This window comes from Ochotona curzoniae, unplaced genomic scaffold, assembly GCF_017591425.1.
Source record: "Ochotona curzoniae isolate NIBS_2020 unplaced genomic scaffold, NIBS_Ocur_1.0 contig_64, whole genome shotgun sequence".
Classification (NCBI taxonomy): domain Eukaryota; kingdom Metazoa; phylum Chordata; class Mammalia; order Lagomorpha; family Ochotonidae; genus Ochotona; species Ochotona curzoniae.
The window spans coordinates 51,617,132-51,642,562 of NW_024466502.1; the positions used below are offsets into that span (position 1 = coordinate 51,617,132).

Sequence of the window (25,431 nt, forward strand, 5' to 3'; positions counted from 1 at the left end):
TTAAGTGTGCATTGTATCATCCCACAGTGACAGGTCCTATTATTGTGCACCACAGGCTGTATGTTAACACAAGGGAGATCATTTAAAAGTAATAACATGACCAAACTCGCTCTTCCACATCCGTCATCAAAAAAAGGACTAGAATATTTGGAACCCTCACAAACTGAAAGTTCTGATTTTAATGTTGTCATGTCAATGTGGGAAAGTGGATTTATTTTAATTGTCACCTCCATTTTTTTAAAATAAAATGAAATAGCCATAAGAAGCTCAAGGGATCTCAGAAAGCTAATAAGGTGATTTTTAATCCTTCCTGTATGTCTAAACACATACAGAAGTTTGAGAAATGGGAAATGGGATTGAAAGTGCAAGATTTTTTTTGGAATCCATTCATACCAGGGTACTTGTGAAGGTTCCTGGAAAATGCAAATTATGGAAAACTACATTTGGATTTCAGAATTGTTCTACTACAAAATAGACTTGTATTTCAATTATGCTTTTCCACAAACTTTAAAAGTATTTCATTTCTTTCTAAGGCAGAGTAATAGCAAGAGAAATAGAGATGGAAAGGGATCTTCCATCCATTGGTTCACTTCATAAATGGCGACCACTGCTTGGGCCAGTCCACTGGCAAAAGCCAGGGGCCTGGAATGCCGACAGGTCTCCCATGTGGATGACAGGGACCCAAGTAATTGAGCCATCCTCTGCTGCATTGCCAGCCTCATTATCAGAAAGCTAGATTGGAAGCAGAGTAGCTGGGAAGTGAATACACACTCCCATATGGGACACTAGCATTGCAGATGGCAGTTTAACTCACTGTGCCACAATACTGGTCCCTTCACAAATTTTTGAAGTCCCTGCATGTTATCCTTGAATCCCCCATGCCCTGCCCCAGAATTCACATGCAGGCTTTCCTACTGAAACACCATGCAAAGAGTATCATCTGTTTCTTGGAACATGTGAGGATTTAGTGTCCTGTGAGAGTCACTCAGATTATGTTCACAGCCACCTTTGGTGGTGGAGAACCCCAAGAGGGACTTGAGGCAAAGCTCCACAGAAACTGACATGTGCTTTACATCCCTGCTGCATCACTGCAGAGAGGAAGAAAGAGCATCTAGCAGGAGCAATAAGCAGAGTGGCAGCAACGGCGATGTTTTTATTACAAGCAATGGATGGCAACACAGACGGCTCAACATGTCCCTGAGCAGTCACACTGGCTGTCCTAACACTGGGTCAACCTATAAAAGTTACACAGTTCTCTCATTTTTTATTCGACAGAAAGAAAAAGGAAAATCTTTCACAAAATATTTACACCACAGTGCGAGACCTAGAGGGTAGAAAATGATAGCAAAATGACTCCATGGATCTGAAATCAAGTTTGTTTTTTGCTTACATTTTAAATGTTTCTCTTTGCAGGTCGACTGCTAGAGAGTATGCTCTGAAAATTATCAAGAAAAGCAAATGTCGAGGCAAAGTATGTATAGCATTTATTCCTGCGAAATACAATGTTGAAGTGGGTAGGAAGAAGCAAAAACTCAGCTTCGGAGCAGACGTAAATTCACCTAAGAGTTGTGCTTTGGTGAAACAGACTTGAAACATAGCTTTCATGGTAGTGTTCATGGAACAAAATTTAGTTGAAATTATTAATGTGGTTTCTTTTGTTCTTATCTATTTGCTTGTTCATTTAACTTTCTACCTTACTTTTTGTAACCTAAGTTTCTTGTCATTCTTCCATATGGAACTGTTGCTGTTGTGACCAGTATCATCTAAAAATCTGCAGGCCATTTAGGCAATCCCAGGCCATCTGAATATCAGATTATGAAAGATATCCATATTTCATTAACATAAACCACATGATTGTGTTACTTGACTAAGTTGCTTCTAAGTGTTGGGTACACTGATTGAGGTAACTTCTCCTTTGGACAGGAACACATGATCCAGAATGAAGTATCGATTTTAAGAAGAGTGAAGCATCCCAACATTGTTCTTCTGATTGAGGAGATGGATGTACCAACTGAACTGTATCTCGTCATGGAATTAGTAAAGGTGTGTATTTTGGAAGAGAAAGAAAACCTTTAGAAGGCACTATGCTTTCCTATATTCTAGAACTTTTCCCTCTATAATTAGCATCTCACTTCTATTCATTGGAACAAGTCAGAACATTAATAGTAGAATCAGATGAAAGCATTCAAGTTCCAGCCTTGATGAAGATAGCCCCGGGACTTTGAAGATATATCTTTATGCCTTAGCTCTCTCATATGCAAAATGAAAGTTATGTATGTAGAACTTACTTACTTAGAGTATTTTATGGGGATGAAGAGGGATAGCTTTCAGCAGACTGACACAAAATGTCAAGTACCACATGGTTTTGTTGTTGTTATGGAAGCTTTTTGCTTTTCCATGAACTAGTGTAGCTGCATGAAGTACTTAAACCATTTTGTAGAAGCAGGTTTTATACTTTGAGTTACCAACATCATAGAAAAACAAGTCTTAATGTTCATGTGACTAGTGTTATAGTCCCATCCTGTAACACAAAAATCACATTTCTCCCCTGTGAAAGCTAAGAATATGGAAAAAGCCAGGTGTTGATAGTGGTTAAATACATGCTTCCTGCTTCTATACATTTGAAATTTTCAGTAGTTAGACATTTTTAATTGATTAGTTTCCTTTCCATGGTTAACTTTTCCTCAGTGCTCTGTTCATCTGAATCATGGCAGTCATCTCCACTTCGGTTTTACAGCTATGTCAGTTCGTTGCATCACTTTCTGCATCAGGTGTATGCCTGATCAGTGTGGGCCATAGTCTCCAGGGGCCTGGTTTAGGATTACTCACCTGAGCTAGTGGCTGTAGAAATCAGGATTTTCTAAGATTGAAGACAAAGAAAACATGGAACAAATTAGTGCTGTACATAGAGAAGTGTTCATTCTCTGACCTTTAAGCTTCATGATTCAGAGTTGATTCACTTTAAACAGGGTTTCATATGATGATTCTTTAGATTTATAAGTCAAATCTATTTGTTTGCTCTTTCAGATTAGCCACCAAAAGGAAATAATACTGCTGATTACTTTCCATTAGTAATACAGAGTTACACAAGGGGACACCCAGTCGGCATACGTCATGTTTGAGGCCAAGGAGGGTGAAAGTGCCTAACTATGTTTTCCAAGGAAGAAAGGTTGATTTTATTCAGAAGATTTTTATACCAGTACTTTATTATCAAATTACTTTATTTGCCAGCTTGGTAGATTCTACTTTCTTAAACACCAAGGATAGCATTTTTACAATGACTTTTCGTTTTTAAGCCAACAACTTTAGACTAATCTCGTTGTTCCTTTTTGTGCTGTTAAAAATTGATTAGCAGAGCCTCTGTAATTATTGATTAGCTCTTTGATAGTAGCTGGTTTGGGGAAAGATGAAACAAGATTAAATTTGAAGATGAGAAATAGAAGAGACAAATACTCAAGTGTTCAGTGCACATTTTGTGGGAAATCGTGGACTGATTGTCAGTCATACACCTTGTTTTTCCTGTACTTAACAGATTTGTGAATTCTCTCTCATCATCAAAACTTTCTATCAAAGACAGGAAAGATCTCTATGAGAGTCTTTAGAAAGTTCATGTAAAAGTAAAATTAACAGGTTTATTTTGGTACCAAAAAATTTGGAAACATGTACAGTTTTTTCATAAAGCACATTTTCCATGAACTTTTTGAAGACTCCCCATGGAAGCAAGCATGTGGCTCCTCAGTTATGTCACTAGATTCGTACCAGAATTACTCTGGCTCAAGACTGCCTCGAGACCAGATCTAGAGGCTTCCCAAGCTGGAATTGAAAGGCTCCCCTTGTGTCCTCTGAAAAGTTTAGGTAGGGTGTGAGTCTAAGACCCTAAGGGGTCCAAGAATGTTTGAAGCTCAGGGACAGACAAGACACATGTACTGGGAAGCTGTGAAGTCACAATTATTATTGAGATTCTTTAACTATTAGTGCCCAACACTGCTGCCTGCACAGACTACCTGTGAGCTCAGAAGCAGGTGAGGAAGGAGATGGCTCTGCTGCCTGCCACTCAGGATCAATAAGACTTAGAAAAGCAAGGAGTGGAACAGGGAATGTTCTGGGAAGAATTTGGAGCACAGAGCTCTAGAGCTATTTTGACAATCAGGAAGAAGATATCATACCCAGAGCATAAAGAACTGTCATGAGAATTGAGACAGAATTGAACAACTTGGATTAAAGGTTGGGGCAAAAAAGAGAGACCCAGTTCCTTTCAGAGATGGAATAACCTTTCCCCCGCCAAGGGCCATTTGTATATTTCTAAGATTATTTGTGGACCATACAAAACGATGGACTTAGAAGTTAGATTTATTGAACTTTGAGTGCTGTCTGTGGTTACCCTGGCAGGGCTAGACCAAAAGAAGAGTCATATATGGCCAGCAGGCCACATATTTCCCACTCCTGCTAAATCCTTGGAAAGGAATAGTGATTTCTTGAAGAAAGGAAGGAAATAGCAACTCATCAACATTACATATAGAAGGCTGATGAGTCAGTGTGTGGGACCCTATTGATAAAGGACCTGTGTGGCGAAGCAGTAGATAAGGAGGCCCCTTAGCAGAGACCCAGGGGTGATATGAGAAAAAGATATGGGGTAGGGTAGCCAAGAACAATGTGCATGAGAAATGATTTAGAGGCAGGATGGAAAGAATTTGTTGCAGCTTTGATGAGGATAAAAAAGAAAGGCGATGTCCAGGTACCTGCAGCTTGAACGATGAGGACAGTCAGGGAGTGTTTGCAGGGTGTCCATCCAGCCACACACAACTTCATGTTGTGGTGCTACAGGGCACTGGTCACACAGACCATAGTGAATATCCTACCTCCCCAAGAGACACAGTAGCAACTTATAAACCCTTGTGTAAGTCTGGCCTTTGAGAGAAACTGGAACTTGAGAGGGACAGGATTTGTTTCAGGGACAGGTGTGTGTGTGTGTGTGTGCGTGCATACGCACACATGCTTAATTTAAGAGCTGCTGAGACTTAATGACAGTGAGAGAAGCCACCAGAATGGAGATTATCCTGGAGCAGAAGGTGCTGGCTGGATAGCGAGATCTGACAATTAGCCTACAAGGGCTGTATTTTGCTTGTGCTATTTTAAGAAGAAAAATTAAATCCCTTACAAGTGTAGGTAAGAGATGTGCACAACTGAGTGGTAGGTTCAGCAGTTTGGTGTATTTATTCATGAATAATATGATCCTTGTTAGTAAATCAGACCCAGATAGTCTAAAAAGGCTTCACATACATGGAACTTACATTGAAACCTAAAACCATTCTTTTGTAACAAACAGCAGTGCATTAGAGAACAGCTAGGGACACAAAGTTCAATGAATGATAGTCCTAGAAAACTCTCTTTGAAACTTCTCCACCTGCCCTCCTTCTCATCCTCTCCCTTCTTTGGAATGACAGTTCCTGGTTCTTTCCTCTGTTCCTTACAAAGGAGCACCTTATTGAAAGAGAAAACACTACGCCCACTCCTGGAGAGCTTAATAGAGAGAATGAAGGGAACTTATGTGTGTGTGTGTCTTTGTGTGAGTGTGTATCTTAATAATTTCATAAGGCAACAGAACATTTTAAGTGTGCAGTTTGCAATATTACCTGATTCTCACTGGGGGAGGTTTAAGATGATGGATTTGAACTTCAGCTGACAGTTGGTGTGTGGCAGGTGGCACATGCCACCAGGATACCCACGTGTCACAAGGCTTCTGGGCTGGAGCCCTTCTCCCTGGGCAGGTGACTGTGGAAATGGCCGTGTGCCTAGTGTTAGGGAATCCTCCTAGGCACTTATGAGGTCTGGAAGATATGTGTCTGGCTTTCGCAGTTGGGGGAGAAATCACCACATGTGCTTCAGAGGCAGGTGGCAGGGAAAGTGCGCCGGAACTGGGAGACCTGTGTCCACGCTTCATGCCTTAGAATTTGTGAGTCACCTACAGAGGCAGCTCTGTGGGTCCATCTGCTAAGACACTGCTCTGCCTGCTGTTCTCTTCCCAGGGCGGAGATCTTTTTGATGCCATCACTTCCACTAACAAATACACTGAGCGAGATGCCAGCGGGATGCTCTACAACCTGGCCAGTGCCATCAAATACCTGCACAGCCTGAACATCGTCCACCGTGACATCAAGCCAGAGAACCTGCTGGTAAGTGCAGTTCCATATTCAGGGTGTCCTGCACCCCAAGAACTCAAGAGTGAACGTGAATGATTCTTTCTCTTTTTTTCTGTTCTTCTTTCTTTTAAAAATTTCACCGCTAGTGCTGATTACTACCTAGCCTCCAGTGTCTGGCTGAAAACTGACCTTTTAAGTTGAGCTATAAGAGTTAATGTATCTTTAAGAACACTTGAATTATTAGCAAATAAAATTAGCAAATAAAATCTAGGCATGGAGCAGGCTTGTGGCTCATCTTGTTGAGCTGCCACCTATATCACACGCATTCCTTGTGGGTGCCCACTGGAGTCCTGGATGTCCCACTCGGATCCAGTTCCTTGAGTTCCTTGCTAATGCACCTGAGAGTGCAGCAAAGGATGGCCTAAGTGCTTGGGATCCTGCACCTGTGTGGGAGATCTGGGTGCAGTGAAGACTCCTGCCTTTGGCCTGCTTCGGCTCCTGCTGTTGCAACCGCTGGGCTAAGTGAATCAGTGGGTAGAAGATCTCTCTCTCTCTCTTTATTTTTGTAACTGCCTTCCAAATAAATAAATAAGTACGTAAAGCTGTATTCCAGTGCTGGGGTGGGACTAGAGCTCAGAAAGGAAAACTGTTTAACGCTAGTGCTTTTATGATAGAAAAATATATGTATATATATATACATATATACATATGTATGTATGTATATGGTTTATTTAATTTTTTCAAAGAGAAAATAGAGCAAGAGGGAGAATCATCTATCCACTAGTTCACTCCCCAAAGGGCCACAGAGGCTAGGGATGGGACAAATGTAAGCCAGGAGTCTAGAACTCCATCTGGGTTTCCCACATGTTTTCAGAGCCACAAGCACTTGGGCCATATTTCTCTGCTTTCCCATGTACTTTGGTAGGGAGACAGATTAGAAGAAAAGCAGTCAGAGCTCAAACAGTTACTCACATGGAATACCAGCATCACAGGCAGTGACTCAGCTTGCTATGCCACAGCACCAGTCCCTGAAAATTTTTACTTAGAAAAATAAAGAAAGCCCTTTTGTCTTATTTTCCCATCTTTCCTCAACAATAGTGATTTAAAATTTAAAATGAACAAACAAAAACACCTGTTTTTCAAGATTTACTTATTTATTTGGTTATAAAAAGAGAAAGAGAAAGATGTCTTCCATCCACTGGGTCATTCACCACATGGTTGCACCAGCCAGTGCTGCGTCCATCTGAAGCGAGGAGCTTCTTCCTGGTCTCCCACCTGAGTACATTGTCCCAAACATGTAGGCCATCCCACTAACCCCAGGGAATAAAATTAACTATGAAGAAGATGGCCGTGAAAAAGCAGACACATCCTCTCTTTATGACTGTTTGGTTTGCTTTCCAGGAACTCCACATCTCCAGGAAAGTATTGGGAGTTTCCCATGCAAGCAAACAAGGGTGTCTTCCTAGCCTGGTTATTAAAGGGGATGGTGTACAAAGATGTGGGCAGGCTGAGACCAGCCACAAGGAGTTGGCACTGGGAACCGCTGGAGAACATACATGTGACTGGCTCTTCAGGCTGAAATTCTTACAAAATAGATTTCATTCCTGTACACATAAGCACATATCTTTCCAAAAATTCATAAAAATGGAATTAAGGATGAATTATTTGGATGTAAAAATACAGTTGAGTTTGTATTTGAGGATTTCACAGAAAGTTTATATAAAATGCATACTGCAAAAAATGCATAAATTTCACAAAGCACCAAATAAACTTGCCTTGAAATTATTCCATTTTCCCACAAACTTCTGGAGGTCCCTATGTTTTTCTGGTCCTGAAGAAGCTGGATTTGCATTTACTTTTGTTACCGCAGTTGGGCATCCTGTGTAATCTGTGATTTCTCTGGGTTTGCTCCATCTCCTTGAGTGCTGGGAATTGAGGATTCTCTTTCAAAAGCAGAGCTTCTCCAGGGGTGGTCCAAAGACTCCCTACATCAGAATTAGTCCCAGATGCCTGCTAAAAATGCAAATTTCTGGGATTCAGTGCATCTCAGCCAAATCGAAATCTGGTGCCTGGTGACAGGGTCCAGGGGCATGCATTACAACCAGCTCCCCAAGGTAATCTGAAGGCACGTTCAAGTTTAAAAACCAATAAGCAAATGGACTCCCGTGACACCCATAAATGCTAACAAGATCTGCTAGAATAGAGAACTACCTCCTCCTTGTGCTAAGGATTAAACAGGTACCCTTGACCTTGTGCTAAGACCATTACAATCATTATCTCGCTTAATCTTCACAACAGCCACAAGGCCTAAACTCGACTACCTTCCCATTTCCCAGATAAGGGCATTAGTTACCTAAAACTTTCAGTGACCTACCCAAGGTTGTTCACAGCTCTTAAGTAGAAGAACCAAAACTCAACCTAGTTCAGCCCTACTGGAAAGCCAAACTCCTACCTCCAGAATGTAGTGAACTAGAAATTAAGGTGGTGAAGTGAACTGAGAACTTGCTAGGAGCCAGACACTCAGCCAGGAAGCAAGAGAGACATTCCTTCATGGAGCTGAGATTGAAGCAGGAAAAGCAGGCATTTAAGAAATAAATACACACACAATTAGCTAATTGCAGTAATGTTGGTAATCTTGTGGCCACTGGCTAATGAAGGCAGCTGGGGTCAAATGACAGAGCTCTGATTTAATTGCACCTCAAATTCCACATTTCTGCAGTAGCCTAAACATTCTCTTCTGCACAGTTGCCCCCTCAACTGCGCCAATTTTCTCTCTGTCTGCATTCATTATTCTGTGTCCTGAATTATGTAGGACTGTCTCCTGGGAGCAGCCTCACAACTGGGCCTTTGTTTAAAAACTTTGCTAAGCTCCAAAAAAGTCAGTAATTGAAAATTAAAGTTTCATTTCCCTCCCCATTTTCCCTTCACTTCAGTTTTATGTACCTATTGTTCATTTGTTTCGCCCCAGAACTTTATCTATTTCTGGAAATGCCATAAATGATTACATCGCCCTGTACTTTCACAAAAATTACCATTTTCGGGATACCTTTTAACTGCTGTAATCATCTGAATCTATCTTGCTTGAAATTACACGAAAAGGAAAAGTTCTCTCCATGTCCCTTTCTTTCTAGTTTAAAAATCTGAAATGCATTAACCCTTGCAGATTAATATAAGCTTAAAATATCTGTATGAGAAACTAAAGTGTTGCCATTTTCTGTTAAATTCTTACCCTGGTGAATGTTGCCAGTATCAATCCATTCTAAAAGGAAAGAGTAGAATAAAACAGATTAAATTTACAGAAAGTGATGGAGTCGCTGTTTTCATGTGAGACTTCTCAAGTTCACATTCTGTTGAGCATCCTATGGACATAAGGCAGAACCATCATGGGAGATGATTTATGGGCAGATGGACAAAAGTTCAAAACCAAGTGCTTTATTTTTCCATGGGCTGTTGTGACCTTGAACAAGTTATTTAATTCCTTCAAGCCTCTGCTAAGGAGATGTTATGAAGATAAAGAGATAACACATAACCACTAGTCCCCATTCTTTTCATTTTCATTATTTGTGCTATGAATTGAATTAGACCTAAAAATAAAACTGCTTCATAATAACATTTTATGTAGCCAAAATCATTTTTCGTTTTTTGTATTACTTTAAAATTTTTACTATTAATCATGTCTGAATTTGCTAAATTCGACAAAATGTAGAGCTATGAAAGAAGCCCCAAAAAATGCCAAGATAAAGTATATATACCAATTTTTAGCCCTTTTGCTCACTACTGGAAAATTTACCAAATAAATAAAAAAGCCTCAGTAAACATTTTGCTTGTCTGTTTTTATCAGGAGACCTCAAAAAAATCCTGCCTTTAAATTGCTAACAAGTTATTTGTGAGTTAAGTGTTTGAATAAACAGCAAAGAGTTTATTTTTAATAAGCATCTAATTTGCCTATAGGATGCAGTGTAATTGTGACAAGGAAATTTTAACATTTTTAGCTATAATGCTTATAGGATAATATGAAAATATAGTTAGACCTTAAGGATCTGTAGTGATCATGTGATTTAACTCTGTATGTTTGCTGAAGTCAAAATAATTTAATGAGAAAATATGATTTGACTTATAGTGATTTTTCTGGTCATCTTTAGGTGAAAATGAGGAACCTGTCCAATAAGTACACCACTTATGAGTGTTTTATGGCAGCATTACTTAAATTTTCCCTCCAAGTTAATCATGACACTGATTCCATGTGGCTGTTTGTTTCCCTCTTGGTTAGACATGGAGCTTCATAGTTGTGGGTGAGATGAACCAGTGAGTGAACGTGATGCTTCCTCACAACGTGGAGTGCAAACTCAAGCCATTTCCCTACCTATCTATATTACAGGGGGACTCAGTGGCCTCAATCGGAACTCTCCTGAGCAGAGAAAAGGACAATGCTTTCTCTCCCCCACTCAATGGGAGTCAGCGATGCATTGGACTTGTGTGTGTGTGTGTGTGTGTGTGTGTGTGTGTGTGTGTACACCAGGAAAGTCTATGCCTAAAGCAACTTTGTGAAACAAAAGCTGATTTAATGTCATCACTGTACCAGAATCACCACTAGATGGCAAGCGTGTGCCCCCTTGGCCACAAGAATCATTAGTACTAGCTTGTGTTTTTTTTTTTTTTGGCAAAGAGCTGGGTGCATCTTTAAAATCCTAAAGCCAAATAATACCTCCTTTAAAAATTGAAGTCTTAAATGGCAAAAACGTACTGATGTCATTGGTTTTTATTAGATTTCCAAAAGGAAAAGAGCCATTTTCTTCAAATATAAAACTTTATATTTAACAATCCTTTCCTTGCCAAATTCCCCAATATTCTTCTAAGGAAAGCTTCCCAGAGACTTTGCTTCTTGTGGTCAGAATTCTCTGTTAGAAAGCCTTGCCCAGGAGTTCCTGCCTGCTCCTAGTTGCCTGTCAAATGACCTTTGTGACCTTCAGTCTCACTCAAGGAGTGCTACCCAGCTATCAGCATTCCTATTTCAACCATGCAGTGATGACCAAGGTCATTTCTGATGCTTTCCTTTCCAAGTCAAGACAACACTGAGCTCACAAAGGAATGCATTTCTTTCTGCCGTAATCCCACATTTCTTAATCCCCAAGTAAGTCTGTTGGGTCATGAACTACCAAACCACATGGGCAGCTGCAGTTGGTACTGAGAGTGTAGATATGCACAAAAATACACTTGAGTGGACAAACAGTTGTACTTTGGCACATAAAGGAGATTGGCTCCAGAACCATCCTGCAGATACCAAAAGCTGTGGCTTCTCAATTCTTTATATATATAACAATTATTATTATAATATAACATGATGTAATGTAATGTAATTCTTTCCTATAACCTGTTCATATCCTCCTGTATACTTTAAATCATCTCTAGAAGATTTTCAACACACAAAACAATATAATTGATACATAAATGTGTGTTTGCCATATTGTTTAGGGAATTTTTACATAGAAATGCATTTTTAAAATATTTAAGTACAATTTTTAAATATTTTGATCCATGGTTGGGTCAATGTTGGATAAGGAATCTATGGGTATGGGAGTAGGAATTCAGGAATTCAAGTAACCAGAGTGTGTTGAATGTTGGATTGGGGGTTATGCAAGGGAAAGGAACCAGTAATCAATCATGATTCTGTCACTTGCCCTGATCTAATAAGTGCTAGCAGTGGCTTGAAATGAATGGATTACACTAGATGCCAGGCTTGACATCCCTAAGGTTTGTAGTGCTTCAAAATCTATAAGATAGAAATTTATCAAGAGATAAACGCAAATCTCCATGGACTAAAGAGTTCCTAATAGTTGTTTTGTTGAGGATTACAGAAAAGAATAATGAGGAAACTTGGACTGCTTGCAGATCAGAAGGCTCTTAGTTGGCTGTAAATTCAGTTTGAGACTCATCCTGATGTTGCCATTAATAATATTCACATGCCCTTAGGTTTTGTTTGCTTAAAGAGTATACAAAAGCATCCTTGGCCTTGTTAATTTTGTATTACCTTTCAGGTAACGAGTCGAACAGACCAAGATTTGGGGTTTAGAGCCAGCCAGGAAAGTGGGGTGCCATGTGTAGCTTAGTAGCCAAATCAGATACAAAAAAAGGCTGCCAAATGGAAAAGAGAACGCATTTTGTACCACATGTGAAAATGCAGAACTAAAACTATGGAGAGGACATTAATGGGTCAGAGATTTGAGATTAAGAAAAAAAAATTTTTTCTAATAATTCCATCTGTTTAAAATTATTATAGTCATTATAAATATCCAAGCAGAAATTGAGTGATCCCATTCCTGGGTGTTTGGGGCAGGGCGGTGTGGGGGGAGCGAATTCTGCTGTCTGAATTTGATAGAAGATTGAGGAGAAAGAGAAGTATACGTATTCCCAAAACATTATTTGGTAAAATAATATGTCCATTTTGGTACTAAGCATTGACTGAGGAATCTTCTTCAAGTGCCTGTGAGTGCAGCAGGAAGTGGGACCAGTTAGGAAAAGTGTATATCGTCTTGGTGGGTCAGTGTCTACTCCACTAAAGGCCTCTTCTGGCACTAGGGGCCTGAGTACTAAACTCCTTTTGGTTTTAAAATAACATGGCATCACCAAATTTTATGAGGCTACAAATAACAATAGAGCTGCCAAAATTAGGAGCATATGAATTATCTCCTATGTGGTGGTAGAAGAGTAAATTGGTAGAACTTTTCTGAAAGACAATTCAGTGGTGTATAACTAAATCCTTCAGTGGTGCACGCACCCTGTAATCAAGTAACTCTACTTCTACAAATGTAGCCTAAAGGGGAAAAATCGTGTATGTGCGTGTGTGTGTGTGTGTGAATGCATGTGTTCGTCTGAGTGTGTATATGTGTGTGTCTTTATGTATATATCTGTGTATGAGTGTGAGTCTTCATTCAGATGCCTGGCATAGCGTATAAACAATGGCAGTGAGAGCTTTTTGGATTATCTATTTTGGCACATTCATATGAAAGAATATCCAACAGTCATTGGAAATGCATGGTATTCACTTGAGAAAGCATCCAGGAAATATTATCCAGTGAAAAAAGGAAGAGTAGAAAAGAGAGAGACAGTTGTGAAAATCCATGTTCAAAATGGTTATTTCTCGGTATCCAGATTATGCATGAGTCTAATTTCTTCTCCTCTCTAATGATGTTTTTCCTAAGTTTCCTACAGAGACATATTGGATATTAATTTAGTTTTAAATGTAATAAAATGAAAATTACACTCAGAGTTCCCACTATTTGGGGTAGATGGGTGGAAATCTAGGCCACAGTTCTTGAAGGAATCACCAATGAGTGGGTTTCATGAATGTTTTTTGCAGCTGGCTGGCATCCCTTTTTAGATAGTTTCATGACTATCTTCAGTTGAGGGGAATCAGGTTTCCTTGTAGTTTCCACTCACTGCTCCATCTTCCCAGATAGCTCCATTGTAATACTTGAAAAAATTCTCTTCGTTTTTTCTTGAACATGACTATCTCTTCTCATTTCTGTCTTGCTTTCATTCAACTTTTATTGTTCTTACTAAGTTATTTTAACTTTTGATTTTGTAAATATTTTACATCCGGCTATAAATTTATTTTTTTTTCCAGGAACTCTAATTCCAAAGTGTATGGGTCATAAAGTACATGTTTCAAAATAACACCCTGTCTGAATGCTGTTGTACTTCACATCTTAAAGATTAGAGGTTTATATTTAATCCATTTTCCATAGACAGCATCAGAGAGGCCACAGACTATGGCTGGAGGAAAATCAGTGTCTTTTTTAAAGGGCTCTCGTATATGTTAAAAAGTAAATTGAGCTTTTTCCATGGCTTTGTCGATTTCATGCCACTTTTGTTCAATTCTGCTTGGTGAAATAATTTTACTGCTTGGTGAGCTCTTCTGTGAAAACTGTTTTAGTGGTTACTAATGATTCATTAGCCCAAGTTTCAACAAGGTTATCCTGGAACTCGTAGCAACGTTGAGAATTATGTTTGTTCCAACACATCTGTTATGTTAGTCAGTTTTTGTTCTCTGTTATAGGAATCTCAGACACCATTTGACTGGGTTCAGGTTATCTGTGAATTTTCATCTGATTTTATGCCCACCGGCTGTAGTTTATGACTATATAGTGAATGTTTTATTTTGCCTATTCCCTCTTCCGATTGGTCTCAGTTTCTCATCCAAGGAAAATTAGGCATAGGCACCACATCTACTGTTCACTAAGTTATGGCTAGTGGAAAAACTGAAAATAAATGAAAAAGATCCCAAAGGAAAAATTCTGTGTGCCCGAAACCCACATACCTTACCTTTCGTATTATTGGCTCCTTTTTCTCAGCAGGACCTGACTTCAGCTTTTAATTGGTACCTTTATCATAATTGTTGCAATTTAACACATTTAGTCTGTCAAATCATGGGATATCTTTATAGCTATATAGTAAACCCTAGAGAACAACTTCTCTGACTGTAGCCATCTGCAGTGATCACAAGAGCAACTTACAAAATACTGACAGTCTTTATATTAATGGGATACATATGGCAGCCCACAATTATGTGTGGCTGCATTCAATTAGTGTTGTACAATTACACAGTTTTATTGCTTAGTTAAAACAGTGAAAGCACTACATACTGGGTAATTTGCACTAATCCCCGTCTCTTTAATAGCTCCTTAGTGTTTAAAACGTGGGGGACCATCTATTGTATATAAGGGGCCTGGAATGAACTTAAAATTATATCTCATGTGGTGAATACTCTTTGACTTACAATTAATGGACTCCCACTTCACATGTGGGTCATGTTTTATAGACATTTTAAAATACAGTTGGAGCAGAAAGTTCTTCATGCACTAGAACCCACTTTCTGGATGAGGCCTTCTCAGCTGTCGCTGGCATCCTAACATCCTTTCTGAAGAACAGTCAGGGTGAGGGGACACGTGAAATGCGGAGTCAGATTCAACTCCAAGAGCAGTGAAAATCAAAGACTGGACAGTTTAAATGGACACTTGTGAACAGGATTTTCTGATTTCTTTTTTATTTTTCTTTAAAAAAATTATTTATTTTTATTGAAAAGGCAGATTTACAGAGAAAATGGAAGACAGAGAAGGATCTTCCATCCACTGGTTCACTCCCCAAATGGCCACAATGGCCAGAGCTGAGCTGATCCGAACCCAGGAGCCAGGTCCTCACACAGGTGCAGGGTCGCAAGGACCTGGGCCATCCTCTGTTTTCCCAGGTCACAAGCAGGGAGCTACGTGAGAAATGGAGCAGCAAGGACGTGAACTGGCAACTGTGTGGGATCCGAGCACTTGGAGGTGGAGGATTAGCCAGTTGATTTGTCACGCCAAACCCTGATTCCTGACTTTTAATTAAAAACTCAGTGCAAGGTGAATTTATAGCTGCCACTTGGGATTTTGCAAAGATTTGTGTGTGTGTGTGTGTGTGTGTGTGTGTGTGTGTATGCTTGTGAAGGTACATGTTTGAAACAGATGCATTTAACAATCTTATTATTTTTTTTTTATTTCTTAGGTATTTGAGAGAGGGGCATACAGACAGCTATAAAGAGATTTAATCTTCTGGTTCACTCCCCTAAATACCCATGACAACTACTGCCCGGTGAGGGTCAAAATGAGGAGCCAGGAACTAAAGCCAAGCCTCCCACGTGGGTTGCGGGAAGTTAGTTCCCAAAGCCAGTAGTACTGCTGTCCACTCTTTTCATGAGGAAATTGAAGCCTGGTATTGAACTCGGATGCTTGATCTGATATGGGATGAAGGAATCTTAACTGGCTTCTTAACCATTAGGCCAAGCGCTAGCACCTAATCTGATGTTTTATACCAAGTTTGAATTACATTTTAAAATGAAAACGTGTATGCCCCTCTCCACTTGGCTTATTAAGAAGGAAGGGTGAACCTCCAGTGCAGGTTACAACAGGTGCTCATTGTGAGCAAGTTTGTGAAGTGACTCATTATACCACTTAGCAGAGGGCTGTCTAGTTGATGAAGAAGAAATTTTGGGCAAAAAGCCATTTATCCTTCTCCTGAAGTGTTGACAGAGAAAAAGCCTGTGCAACTTTGTTACGTGCCCTGCCTGACAGTAAAACAGAATTCTGAACTAGAAGTCTGGACATTAACTTACCTGCAAAAACATTTTGTTGGAGTGTTTCTAATATACTTGTGTCCAGGTGTGTTTTTAATTACGTGAACATGGCCTTTGTCTCTAAGCTCTTTTTGTTTCCTAAGCATCATGAACCTTTTTATATTCATGAAAATTTTATCCAGTTTTCAAAGCACAAAAAGAGAGGAGAAGAAACATTGTACAAGTAATTAAAGAGAGATAAAAGGAACTTTAAATAAAATAGCTATGTTGATGTATATTTAGATGGTTTTGCTGTGTAATTACTTTTAGTACTCTATTTTAGATAGAATTTAGTACTTTCTTAGTAATTAATGCTTTGAACTATATTTCTCATTTGCTTGCACTTCAGAAAGTTTGTGGTAAATTAAAAGATAAGTTTATTCTGGTGGAAAAGTAAAATCCATGCATGGATTTTGCATAGAATGTATTTTTCTATGCTATTTTTGAAGACCCCTCATATTAAAATGATTGCTGTATCATTGTTTTTAGATGAAATTTCTATTAAAATACCAGTGCTCCAATATAAAACCTTTACATCATGGTAGAGAATTACCTGGTCACATTCAGACCAGAAATGATACCTATAGCCACATCTGCCAACATCTGCTTTTGTCAGATATTTGAATTTTTTTACATAGCATCTATATCACAAAATTCCTGCATAAATAATGAATAGATCAAAATATGCACAGCCTTGACAGAGTACACACCATGAGTGCTTGGATTTAGCAGGACATCAAAGCAGGAGATTATATTGCATTTTAGGATGGTTACTGGGGTCAAAATGGAAGTAAGGAAGTAAACAATTTTACTTTGTTGGAAAATAGATGATCTCTAAGATGCTTTCAATTTCAGATTCTTTTTATGAAAATAGTTGCTTGTTGTCCAGATGAACCAGAATAGATGATGTGCTCATGCTACCCTTTACAGATTGTTTTTGCCTGAGAACATGCAAGTCAGGAGCAAAAGCGTGTTTTGTAGCTCTGAAGTCTCAAAGTCCCTAACTAGCACCTATTAATGGTGACCAGAGCCAGACAGCTGCCACACTGACAAGGAAGGATGTGTGTACCCCCAGATGACATCTGGACAAACCCACATCTGTGAAGAACACATGGCAAAGTGCAGCTGACCCCGCCAAGTCTTTGGGATGCCTGCTACAGGACAGCCTAAACTTAATCGTGATCCAGAGTCCTGGGATGTTTTAAGAATGGAGAAGACATAAAAGAGTAGTTTCCATCCAGCAAAGACTCAGTCTCTCCAGGGAGGAAGACCCGACAGCCAGCCTCTGCCAATAACAGTTGGATCCAAAGAGTCATTGCTGACATTTCAGCTTGGCTGGCCAAACATCTGCATTTTATGTGGCAATGGAATGCAAAGTTAATCTACTTTTTCCAAAGAAAGGCAGACATGGCATGTGAACGGTAGCAGGGCTCCTGATGTGTGGAGATGTGTCTTGCTGTGCAAGGGGTTCAAACTGCCACAGCAAGTAACAGATGATCAGAGAGTGATAACAGAAGAGCATGCAAGCCTTGACTTGCTGGATGAATTATTTTGATGTACAAGCAAAACTTGGCTGTTTCCTTGAGGCATCTCCTCCTAAAAATTGCCCTTGTTGGAAATACTAGCCTTTGATTGTGGTTTCCTTTTCTTGGTCATATTGATTCCAACAGGGGGTATTGAATCAGAATTGTGAATGTTTTTTGATCTTTTCCTTGAAATAAAAAAAAAGTTGCTTGGGATGATCTTAGAGCATATCCATTTGTTCCGATGATGGGCTAGAATTAAAAAGGGGCTCCCACCAATACTTGCCTGGAGTCACATGTATCTTTTTCTTGATTTGTTGGGAGAAAAGACTGGAAACTTTCACTGCCTTAATAAGGAAACCTGGACAGAATGCTGACTCTGCACCTGGTAAATCTTTCCAAATTGCCACAGGTGAAATGAAATGTTAATATCCCTTTCAATTATTAATACAATGTAAATAGATCTTGCTGGAAATGTAGGGCACCGAAAATAAAGTATTTTAATACATGTGTAGATGGGTTTTTATGTTCAGCTTCTAAAAGAACTTCATTTTTAAAGCTCCTATGTTGAACTGAAAAAGTAATTGTTTTCATAAATTGGAGATATTACACTGGAAACTTTCTAGTCATCATTTTATATGCAAATACATTTTAATTGTAGGAAGCATTCAGTGCAGATAAGTAGCAGGAAGAAAGTGGTCTCCCCTAATTCTACTACCCAGGTACAGGCGTACTCACACTGACCTTTTAGACTTTCTTCTTTGCACCGGTTTTCTTTTTTGTCTTTAACGAACATGTCATACAAGGAAGTCTAAAATCTGCCATTCTCACTTTCCAAACACAATACATTTTAGTTAAAATAAGCCTGTATCAGTATTTTAATGGTCACACAACATTCCCTGGTAGGAGTGTTCTGGAGTGTATTTAATGAATTTGCCAGTTGCTCACAGTATTTCCAATTTTACTGCAATCTAAAGAGGGAAAGATGTCCTTGCTATATATCCATGCATAGTGGCACATTAAAAAAATTGTTTTAATATATTGAATTTAAACCACAGTTTTCTCCTTTCTCTAAGAAATGGCTTTTGAGCTGTTGGATTTAAAGTGACGTGCTTATGTTTTGGTTTCAGGTGTATGAGCACCAAGACGGCAGCAAATCCCTGAAGCTGGGTGACTTTGGACTAGCAACCATTGTCGACGGCCCGTTGTACACAGTCTGTGGCACCCCAACATATGTGGCTCCAGAAATCATCGCAGAGACTGGGTAAATGTCTTTGTGTTTCAGTGCTATGCTAGCAAAATAACATGGTTGCTTGGAGAGTAAGAAACATCACGGCTCTTTCCCACCCAGACTGAATTAGCTATCAAGTTTCTTGCACTTCCACCCCCCAACCCCCAACTTTTATAGTGGGAGCCATTTTCTCCATTTTCCCCAATCAAGTTGCCAATTACTGCAGTCTTGTTTAAGGCTTCCATTTGTCCTTTGTTAAAGCGAGAACCGAAGTTATTAACCTCAGAATAAAAAATGTTCAGACTAACAGAGAAACCCACAGCCATGACAATTAACTCACTTGTGGAGCTAAAAGAAACAGATGCTACCTTGAGTGTTGATTACAATCTCTAGTGGTTGTTCTCTCAGCTACCCTTTCCCCATCCCTGTCCCATTCTGGCCCTCTTGGAAATCCACAAGGTCACTGGGAATTTATTGGTTTCCTTGTGCAAAGTCAGGTGAAGGAAAATCTCCATCCTAGAAAGCCGAGAGAAGTGGAAAGTCAGGGATGCCTTATTTACATCTGGCCTTAAACTTGCTGACCTTAATTTATGCTCTGCCAGTCAAGAGGACTGTTCCCATTTTAGATATGAATAAATGAATACTTTTAAGCTGATGGGTTAAGTTTCATGTAAACACATGACTAGGTAGCAGTGTCTGAGTCATGGTTTAACTCAGTTTCAGTTTGAATAAAAGGCTGTTTCAAAGGTGAGGCTTCAGGGCAGTAGTTTGGACAGTGAGAAAACTGCATCCTTTCGGAATATCTGGGTCCCAGTCTCAAGTCCACTTCCAACACCAACTTTGTGAGAATGTGCATCCTGGGAGGCAGTGGTGATGGCTCAGATTGTTGGGAGACCCAGAATCAGATCCAGATTTCTGATTTTGGCCTGGCCCAACTGTGGCTGTTGCAGGTTTTGGGAGAGTAAATCAACAGCTAAAACATCTGCTTTCAAGTAAAATTAAATTAAATAACAAGAATGAAGCATCTCTCAGGGAAAGGGCCACATGTCTTACCAAGCGCCATGGACAGGTCTCTCTGTTTCTGACTTTCGATAGACAGAATGGGGAGAAAATAGCAGCCAGAGGAGGCAGCCCCGATTTTGCTGCTGATTAGCAGTTTCAGTTCAGGTGCAGAGGTGTAGATAGGACCATCTATTGTGACTGCTCAGGAATGGAGCTTCTTACGGTAGCATTGGTGCAAAGGGCAGAAGTACACAAATAAGAATGGAAGCCCAGAAAGAAATCTTTCTGGTAAGAAGTGAGGGAGTGAGACTCTTTGTAATTCATCCAATCTGAGCCAAGAGGGAGCCAGTATTGTCACTCTGACTTTCCTCAGACAGAGCTGCCAGGGGACAGCCAGGTTTCCCATGGGGGTGTATATTGATGGCTGCTGGGCAACTAGGATGTTTACGGAAAGAGGAGGCTGCTGGACTCCTGAAGACACTGATTGGAGCACCAGCTCTGTCACTCACAGCCTGTGTGAGCGCGAGCATAAGTATGCTCCCTTATGAAGCTGAGTTTTCTTTTCGATAAAATAGTTAATACTTATCCTGTCCAACCTACGGAGCTGTTGGGAAAGCCGAATAATATAATATAAATTGGAAAATGTTCTATAGATAATTATAATGTCTAAAATTAAAGGGTAGTCTGTCTCAATGTGCCTCAAAGCTGTATCACTACAAGAAATCTTTTTGCTGCAAACCTTTGCTTTCTGATATTTGGATATTGGCCCAGATATGCATTAATTTTTTATTCATGTATCTTTTGAAAATATTTGTTATCATTATGTTTAAGCACTGTGTAGCTGGTGGATTAGTATAGTATATGCTATTAAGTATTTTTGAAATTTCTTTGTTTTTAGTTTGCCATCAGTTTCATCATGTCACCTCGTTTGTCTTGACCTGACTTTGCTAACTCTGACATCACTTTTTTTTTTCCAGATACGGCCTCAAGGTGGACATCTGGGCAGCTGGTGTAATCACATACATTCTGCTGTGCGGTTTCCCTCCATTCCGTGGGTATGGGCAGCAGTCTTTTATTCAGCACCAGCAAAGCATGGCTACATGCTCTGAATGATCCATTTGCCCTTTTGCATAAAGGAGCCTGAAGCAGGGGGGAAAAAACATAATGAGGACTTTACTTGCGATGTCTGTGATGTTCACCATGGTATGCATGCTAATTTATCTGCTTCCATAAATCTTCCTGTTGCTTAAAAACTCATTCTTTCCTAATTCACCAAAACAGTTCCATATTGACATTTTCAATTGCTTTCAAAATGCACATTTTACATATTTATGGGGGAAGGAAGGGCCCTAATGCATAAACATGAAGAGACATACCCCGAGTTGACATTTTTGTGCTGTGTTCTTGTTGTCCTTCGTCTGAACAGAAGTGGTGATGACCAAGAGGTGCTTTTTGATCAGATTTTGATGGGGCAAGTGGACTTTCCTTCTCCATACTGGGATAACGTTTCTGATTCGGCGAAGGTATGTTCCCAGCAGCAGCTTCTTCCATGCAGCCTATGTGTCTTGGTGGAATGAGTAATTCCAAATTGTTGTGTACAAGGAAAAGAATATCACATGTATGATTTCTATGTAGTTAAGTTGCACTTACTAGATTTTCCGAGATTTTCATTACGTCTCTCTGAACTGTCTCCACATGTGCTTACCAAGAGTCTTCACCTCACCAGCGTCAGCTCATCCTGTCGCTGCACTCACGCTGCTCCAGCCACTTGCTGGGCCCACCTTGGACAGCCTTAAGTCTACCTCAGATTTTGGCACAGCATATTGTTTCTTCTTTTCAGATCTTGATTCAGCGTCATTTTTTCAGTGAAGACATTCTGGACTACCTTGTTTCCAACTGTAGCTCTTAAGCCCCACTTGACCCGAGCTATCCTCCTTTTCTGCTTTACTAGCCTCCCTGAGTCCATCTGGTATACCGGCTAATGACATCGCTGTATCTGTTTACATCTAGATAGAAACATATCAATGGATAGGTCTTATGCTTTTTATTTTTCTGCATTCTCCCTACTAGAATGTAAGTTTTATGTGGGCAAGGATTTTTTTCTACTTTATTCATCAGTGCCTAAATAATGGCCAACACATAATACGTACTCAATATATATTGAATAAATAAATGTAAGAATAAGTGAATTGGTCAATTAATTGATCAAAATGAAAAAAAATTCAGTCAAAAACGACTTTATAGAGAAATTATGATTTAGGTTAAACCTTTATCCATCGCCAGTAAATAAAGATAGGGGAGCAAAGTGTATGACTTTCATCTTACTAAACTAAAAAAGTCAACCTCCATGATGCCATAATATGATGGTTGACTAACTGTGAATGTACTGAATGACACTGATTTATACACATAAAAAGTGATTAAAGTGGTAATATTTATTTTGCTACATTAAAAATAATAACAGACTAATCTCTAAGAAAGCAATAAAAATCTTCTATTGTGATTTAAGTAGACTTTGTGAGATAAAGGGAAAAATCTTTTCATTAATCTCATTTAAACTTACATTTTCTCTCCAAGCACTGACTTCAATTGTTGAAAATTTGATTTTGAGTAATAATTATGTTTTGATTTTCCAGTATGTATGTATTTTCTTTTGCTATACCCTGTGTATATGTAAGGAATGAGATAACCGCGTCTAAACTTATTGTCTTGGTGGGAACTTCTAATTTAAAGTGAAAATTGGATGGCAAGCCTGTCACAAGGACCAAATTTGTGCCTCAAATCAAGCTGTGTTCACAGGGAATATTCAGAACTATTCAGGGTCCCTTACCTCTTGGTAGTTCTTGGGCAACGCAAGTTGGAAGCTACATGTTGGTTGTTTTCTTTTTTTTTTTGCCAAAATGAATAGCTCACATATCAAAAAAATATTAAGACACATTAAATTATGTATGTTATGAATGCACAAAGTATTATTAGGTAATAATGCAGTTTAACATTTATTAACATAAAATATATACATGAATGAGAAAAGTTAATATTTATAGAAACTTAAAAACATAAGCACTTACACATTGTAGATGGCAATCAAGAGAAATGTAAGCAGATGTGAAGCTGCAATATTAAATCTTAACTGCATAAATTAACTGCAGTGCATACTGCTTTTGCCTTTTTGTCACCGCTTCCTGTTGCTATTGTGGCGAGCTCCTGTGTTGCTTATAACACCAGGGGCATTCATCCTCACAACAGCAGTGCGGCTCTCTCCACCAAATTCTATATTACAGGAAAGAGCAAACTGTTGCAATTTCTTAATATTTTTATCATGCATAATACATACAACATAGGCATGGTTGACTATGTATTATTATGAAGGTTTCATGTCAACTGAGGGCTACTACTAATTAAGTTTTAGGGAATGTCAGAAGTTACATTACTAGGGCAGACATTTGGGCTAACAGTTAAGGTGTCTACTTCCCCTGTCCGAGTGCTTGGATTTGAATCCCAGCTGTACGTCCAATCCTAGTTTCCTACTAGGAATGGAGTAATGTGGACTCTGGGATGGCAGTTTTGGGGGTGGGGGGTGGAGTGCTAGCTCAGCAATTAGGTTTCTGCCACCCACAGTGGAGACTTGGATAGAATTTGGTTTCACTTCCATCTGTCTCCAGCCACTGCAGGCATTTGAGGAGCGAATCAGTAGATGGGAAATGTCTTGTGTTCTGTCGAGACTCTGTCTCTCTTGTTTTCTACTTCTTGAATTAAAAATAGAAAGTTAAAAAAAAAAGAGAGAGAGAACTATACAAAAATTTTTTCCAACTGCCCTGAGATCAGCATCCCAAACCTCCTACTCTGTTCAACTGTGTCTCCTTTGTGTGGATTAGTCTGGAATTATTTGAAGTATTTTTTATACCTATGTCCTTAGAATCTTTAGCTAATAAGAAATAGTTATTCCTATCTCATCACCTAGCAGTTGGCATTTTTACTTCTTTTCTCATTCACTTCTTTCAAGGATAAATATGACATCTGGAAATTAGGGGGTGTAGGGAACCCATTTTTATTTTCAGCTGCCAACATGCAACTTTAATTAAAATGTTTCTAACGTATGACATCTATGCTAAAGTAATGAAGAAATTTGTCTTTAAAGTGTAACATCCTAGACAAAGAATCTAGTATTAATTCTTTAACTTTGAGTAATTTCTTTTCTACTGTAAGCATGTATTATGAGATTGATTTAAATAGTAATGTCATTTGTCTATTCTATCAACCATAAGCTGTGTATTTTTAATTCTACTTGTTCACCTTTCCTTTAACTTTCAAAGGCGCTACTGAGGTAGCTATGGGTAAGTTGATTTGGCTGAGATTTACAGCTTTTCCAAACTGAAAGAGGATTGTGTTTACAAATACACAGATCTTCACATGAAAAGTTAATTAACTGTAATTGAATGTTCCTTACAGGAGCTCATCACCATGATGCTGTTGGTTGATGTTGATCAGCGATTTTCAGCTGTGCAAGTCCTTGAGCATCCCTGGGTTAATGTAAGTGACTTCTTTCCTTCCCTCTAGTCATTCCTGATCTTTTAAAAATTGCTTCCAGATTTCCTAATGATGCCATCTTCCTTTGAAAGAATTGTGTTTGGGTTTGTTCTCTCCCAAACGTGCCAGAGCTTAGATTTGTTTAGCAAGGGCTTGGGCTCGGTGTTTTGCTCATTCCCTTGGGGCTGCCTTACGAGTGGGGAGGTGCACGTGGTCACTGTTCCTGTCTCAAAGCCTACTTTCTGTGGTCCAAACCAGGGCTAAATAGTCACTGATAAGACAGAACAAAATTTTCTGAGTGAGTCCTTTTACCAAAAGTAGGAGTATCTGCCACCTTGGCGTGCTCCACAGCAACATCTCTCAAGCTTGCGTCTACTCCCCAGTAGCCCGGAGGCTTTAATAAAACACCGATTTGGATGCAGTGGATGCAGCCAGGCTGAGCCTCTGCATTTGTAAAAGCTCCCAGAAGCTCTTGCCTCTGTGGAGCCGTTTTTGTTTTGTTTTTCGACCCTCTCTATCCTACAACTGATTGAAAAAGGTGTTTTTTCTTTTCTTTTTTTCTTTTTATTTACAATAATGATAGCTCATACTTTTGGGACACTTCGATTCTGGAGTCTGTTGGTATTACTTGAAGCACCTTGCATATATTGTGTCCTCCACATCTTTATAAGCTAGTTACTACTGTCATTCCTGTTAAGAGATGGGAAAATTCCCTAAGCAGATTGAACGGTCCTTAATGGCAGATTAGAAAGCATGTAGATTTGCATATAGACACAGACCTGGACATAGAAAAGGATAGTTATACAACTGACAATTTATTGATAAAAATTCTGCTGGCCTCCCATTACTGTGCCGAAAGATCTG

At 39.3% G+C, this 25,431-nt stretch overlaps 1 protein-coding gene across 9 annotated transcripts in view; it reads left to right on the top strand.

The window, feature by feature from the left end:
* Positions 1 to 25,431, top strand: part of DCLK1 (doublecortin like kinase 1) — a 321,237-nt gene that overhangs the window by 266,670 nt on the left and 29,136 nt on the right. For 8 of the 9 annotated variants that reach the window (XM_040991509.1, XM_040991511.1, XM_040991510.1 and 5 more), the window contains 7 exons: positions 1,414 to 1,471; positions 1,924 to 2,043; positions 6,027 to 6,173; positions 18,938 to 19,071; positions 21,018 to 21,095; positions 21,467 to 21,563; positions 24,490 to 24,570. In XM_040991509.1, coding sequence (XP_040847443.1) covers positions 1,414 to 1,471; positions 1,924 to 2,043; positions 6,027 to 6,173; positions 18,938 to 19,071; positions 21,018 to 21,095; positions 21,467 to 21,563; positions 24,490 to 24,570 — 715 coding nt within the window. The remainder of the gene's footprint in view (positions 1 to 1,413; positions 1,472 to 1,923; positions 2,044 to 6,026; positions 6,174 to 18,937; positions 19,072 to 21,017; positions 21,096 to 21,466; positions 21,564 to 24,489; positions 24,571 to 25,431) is intronic. The other variant, XM_040991512.1, reaches the window with a different exon arrangement.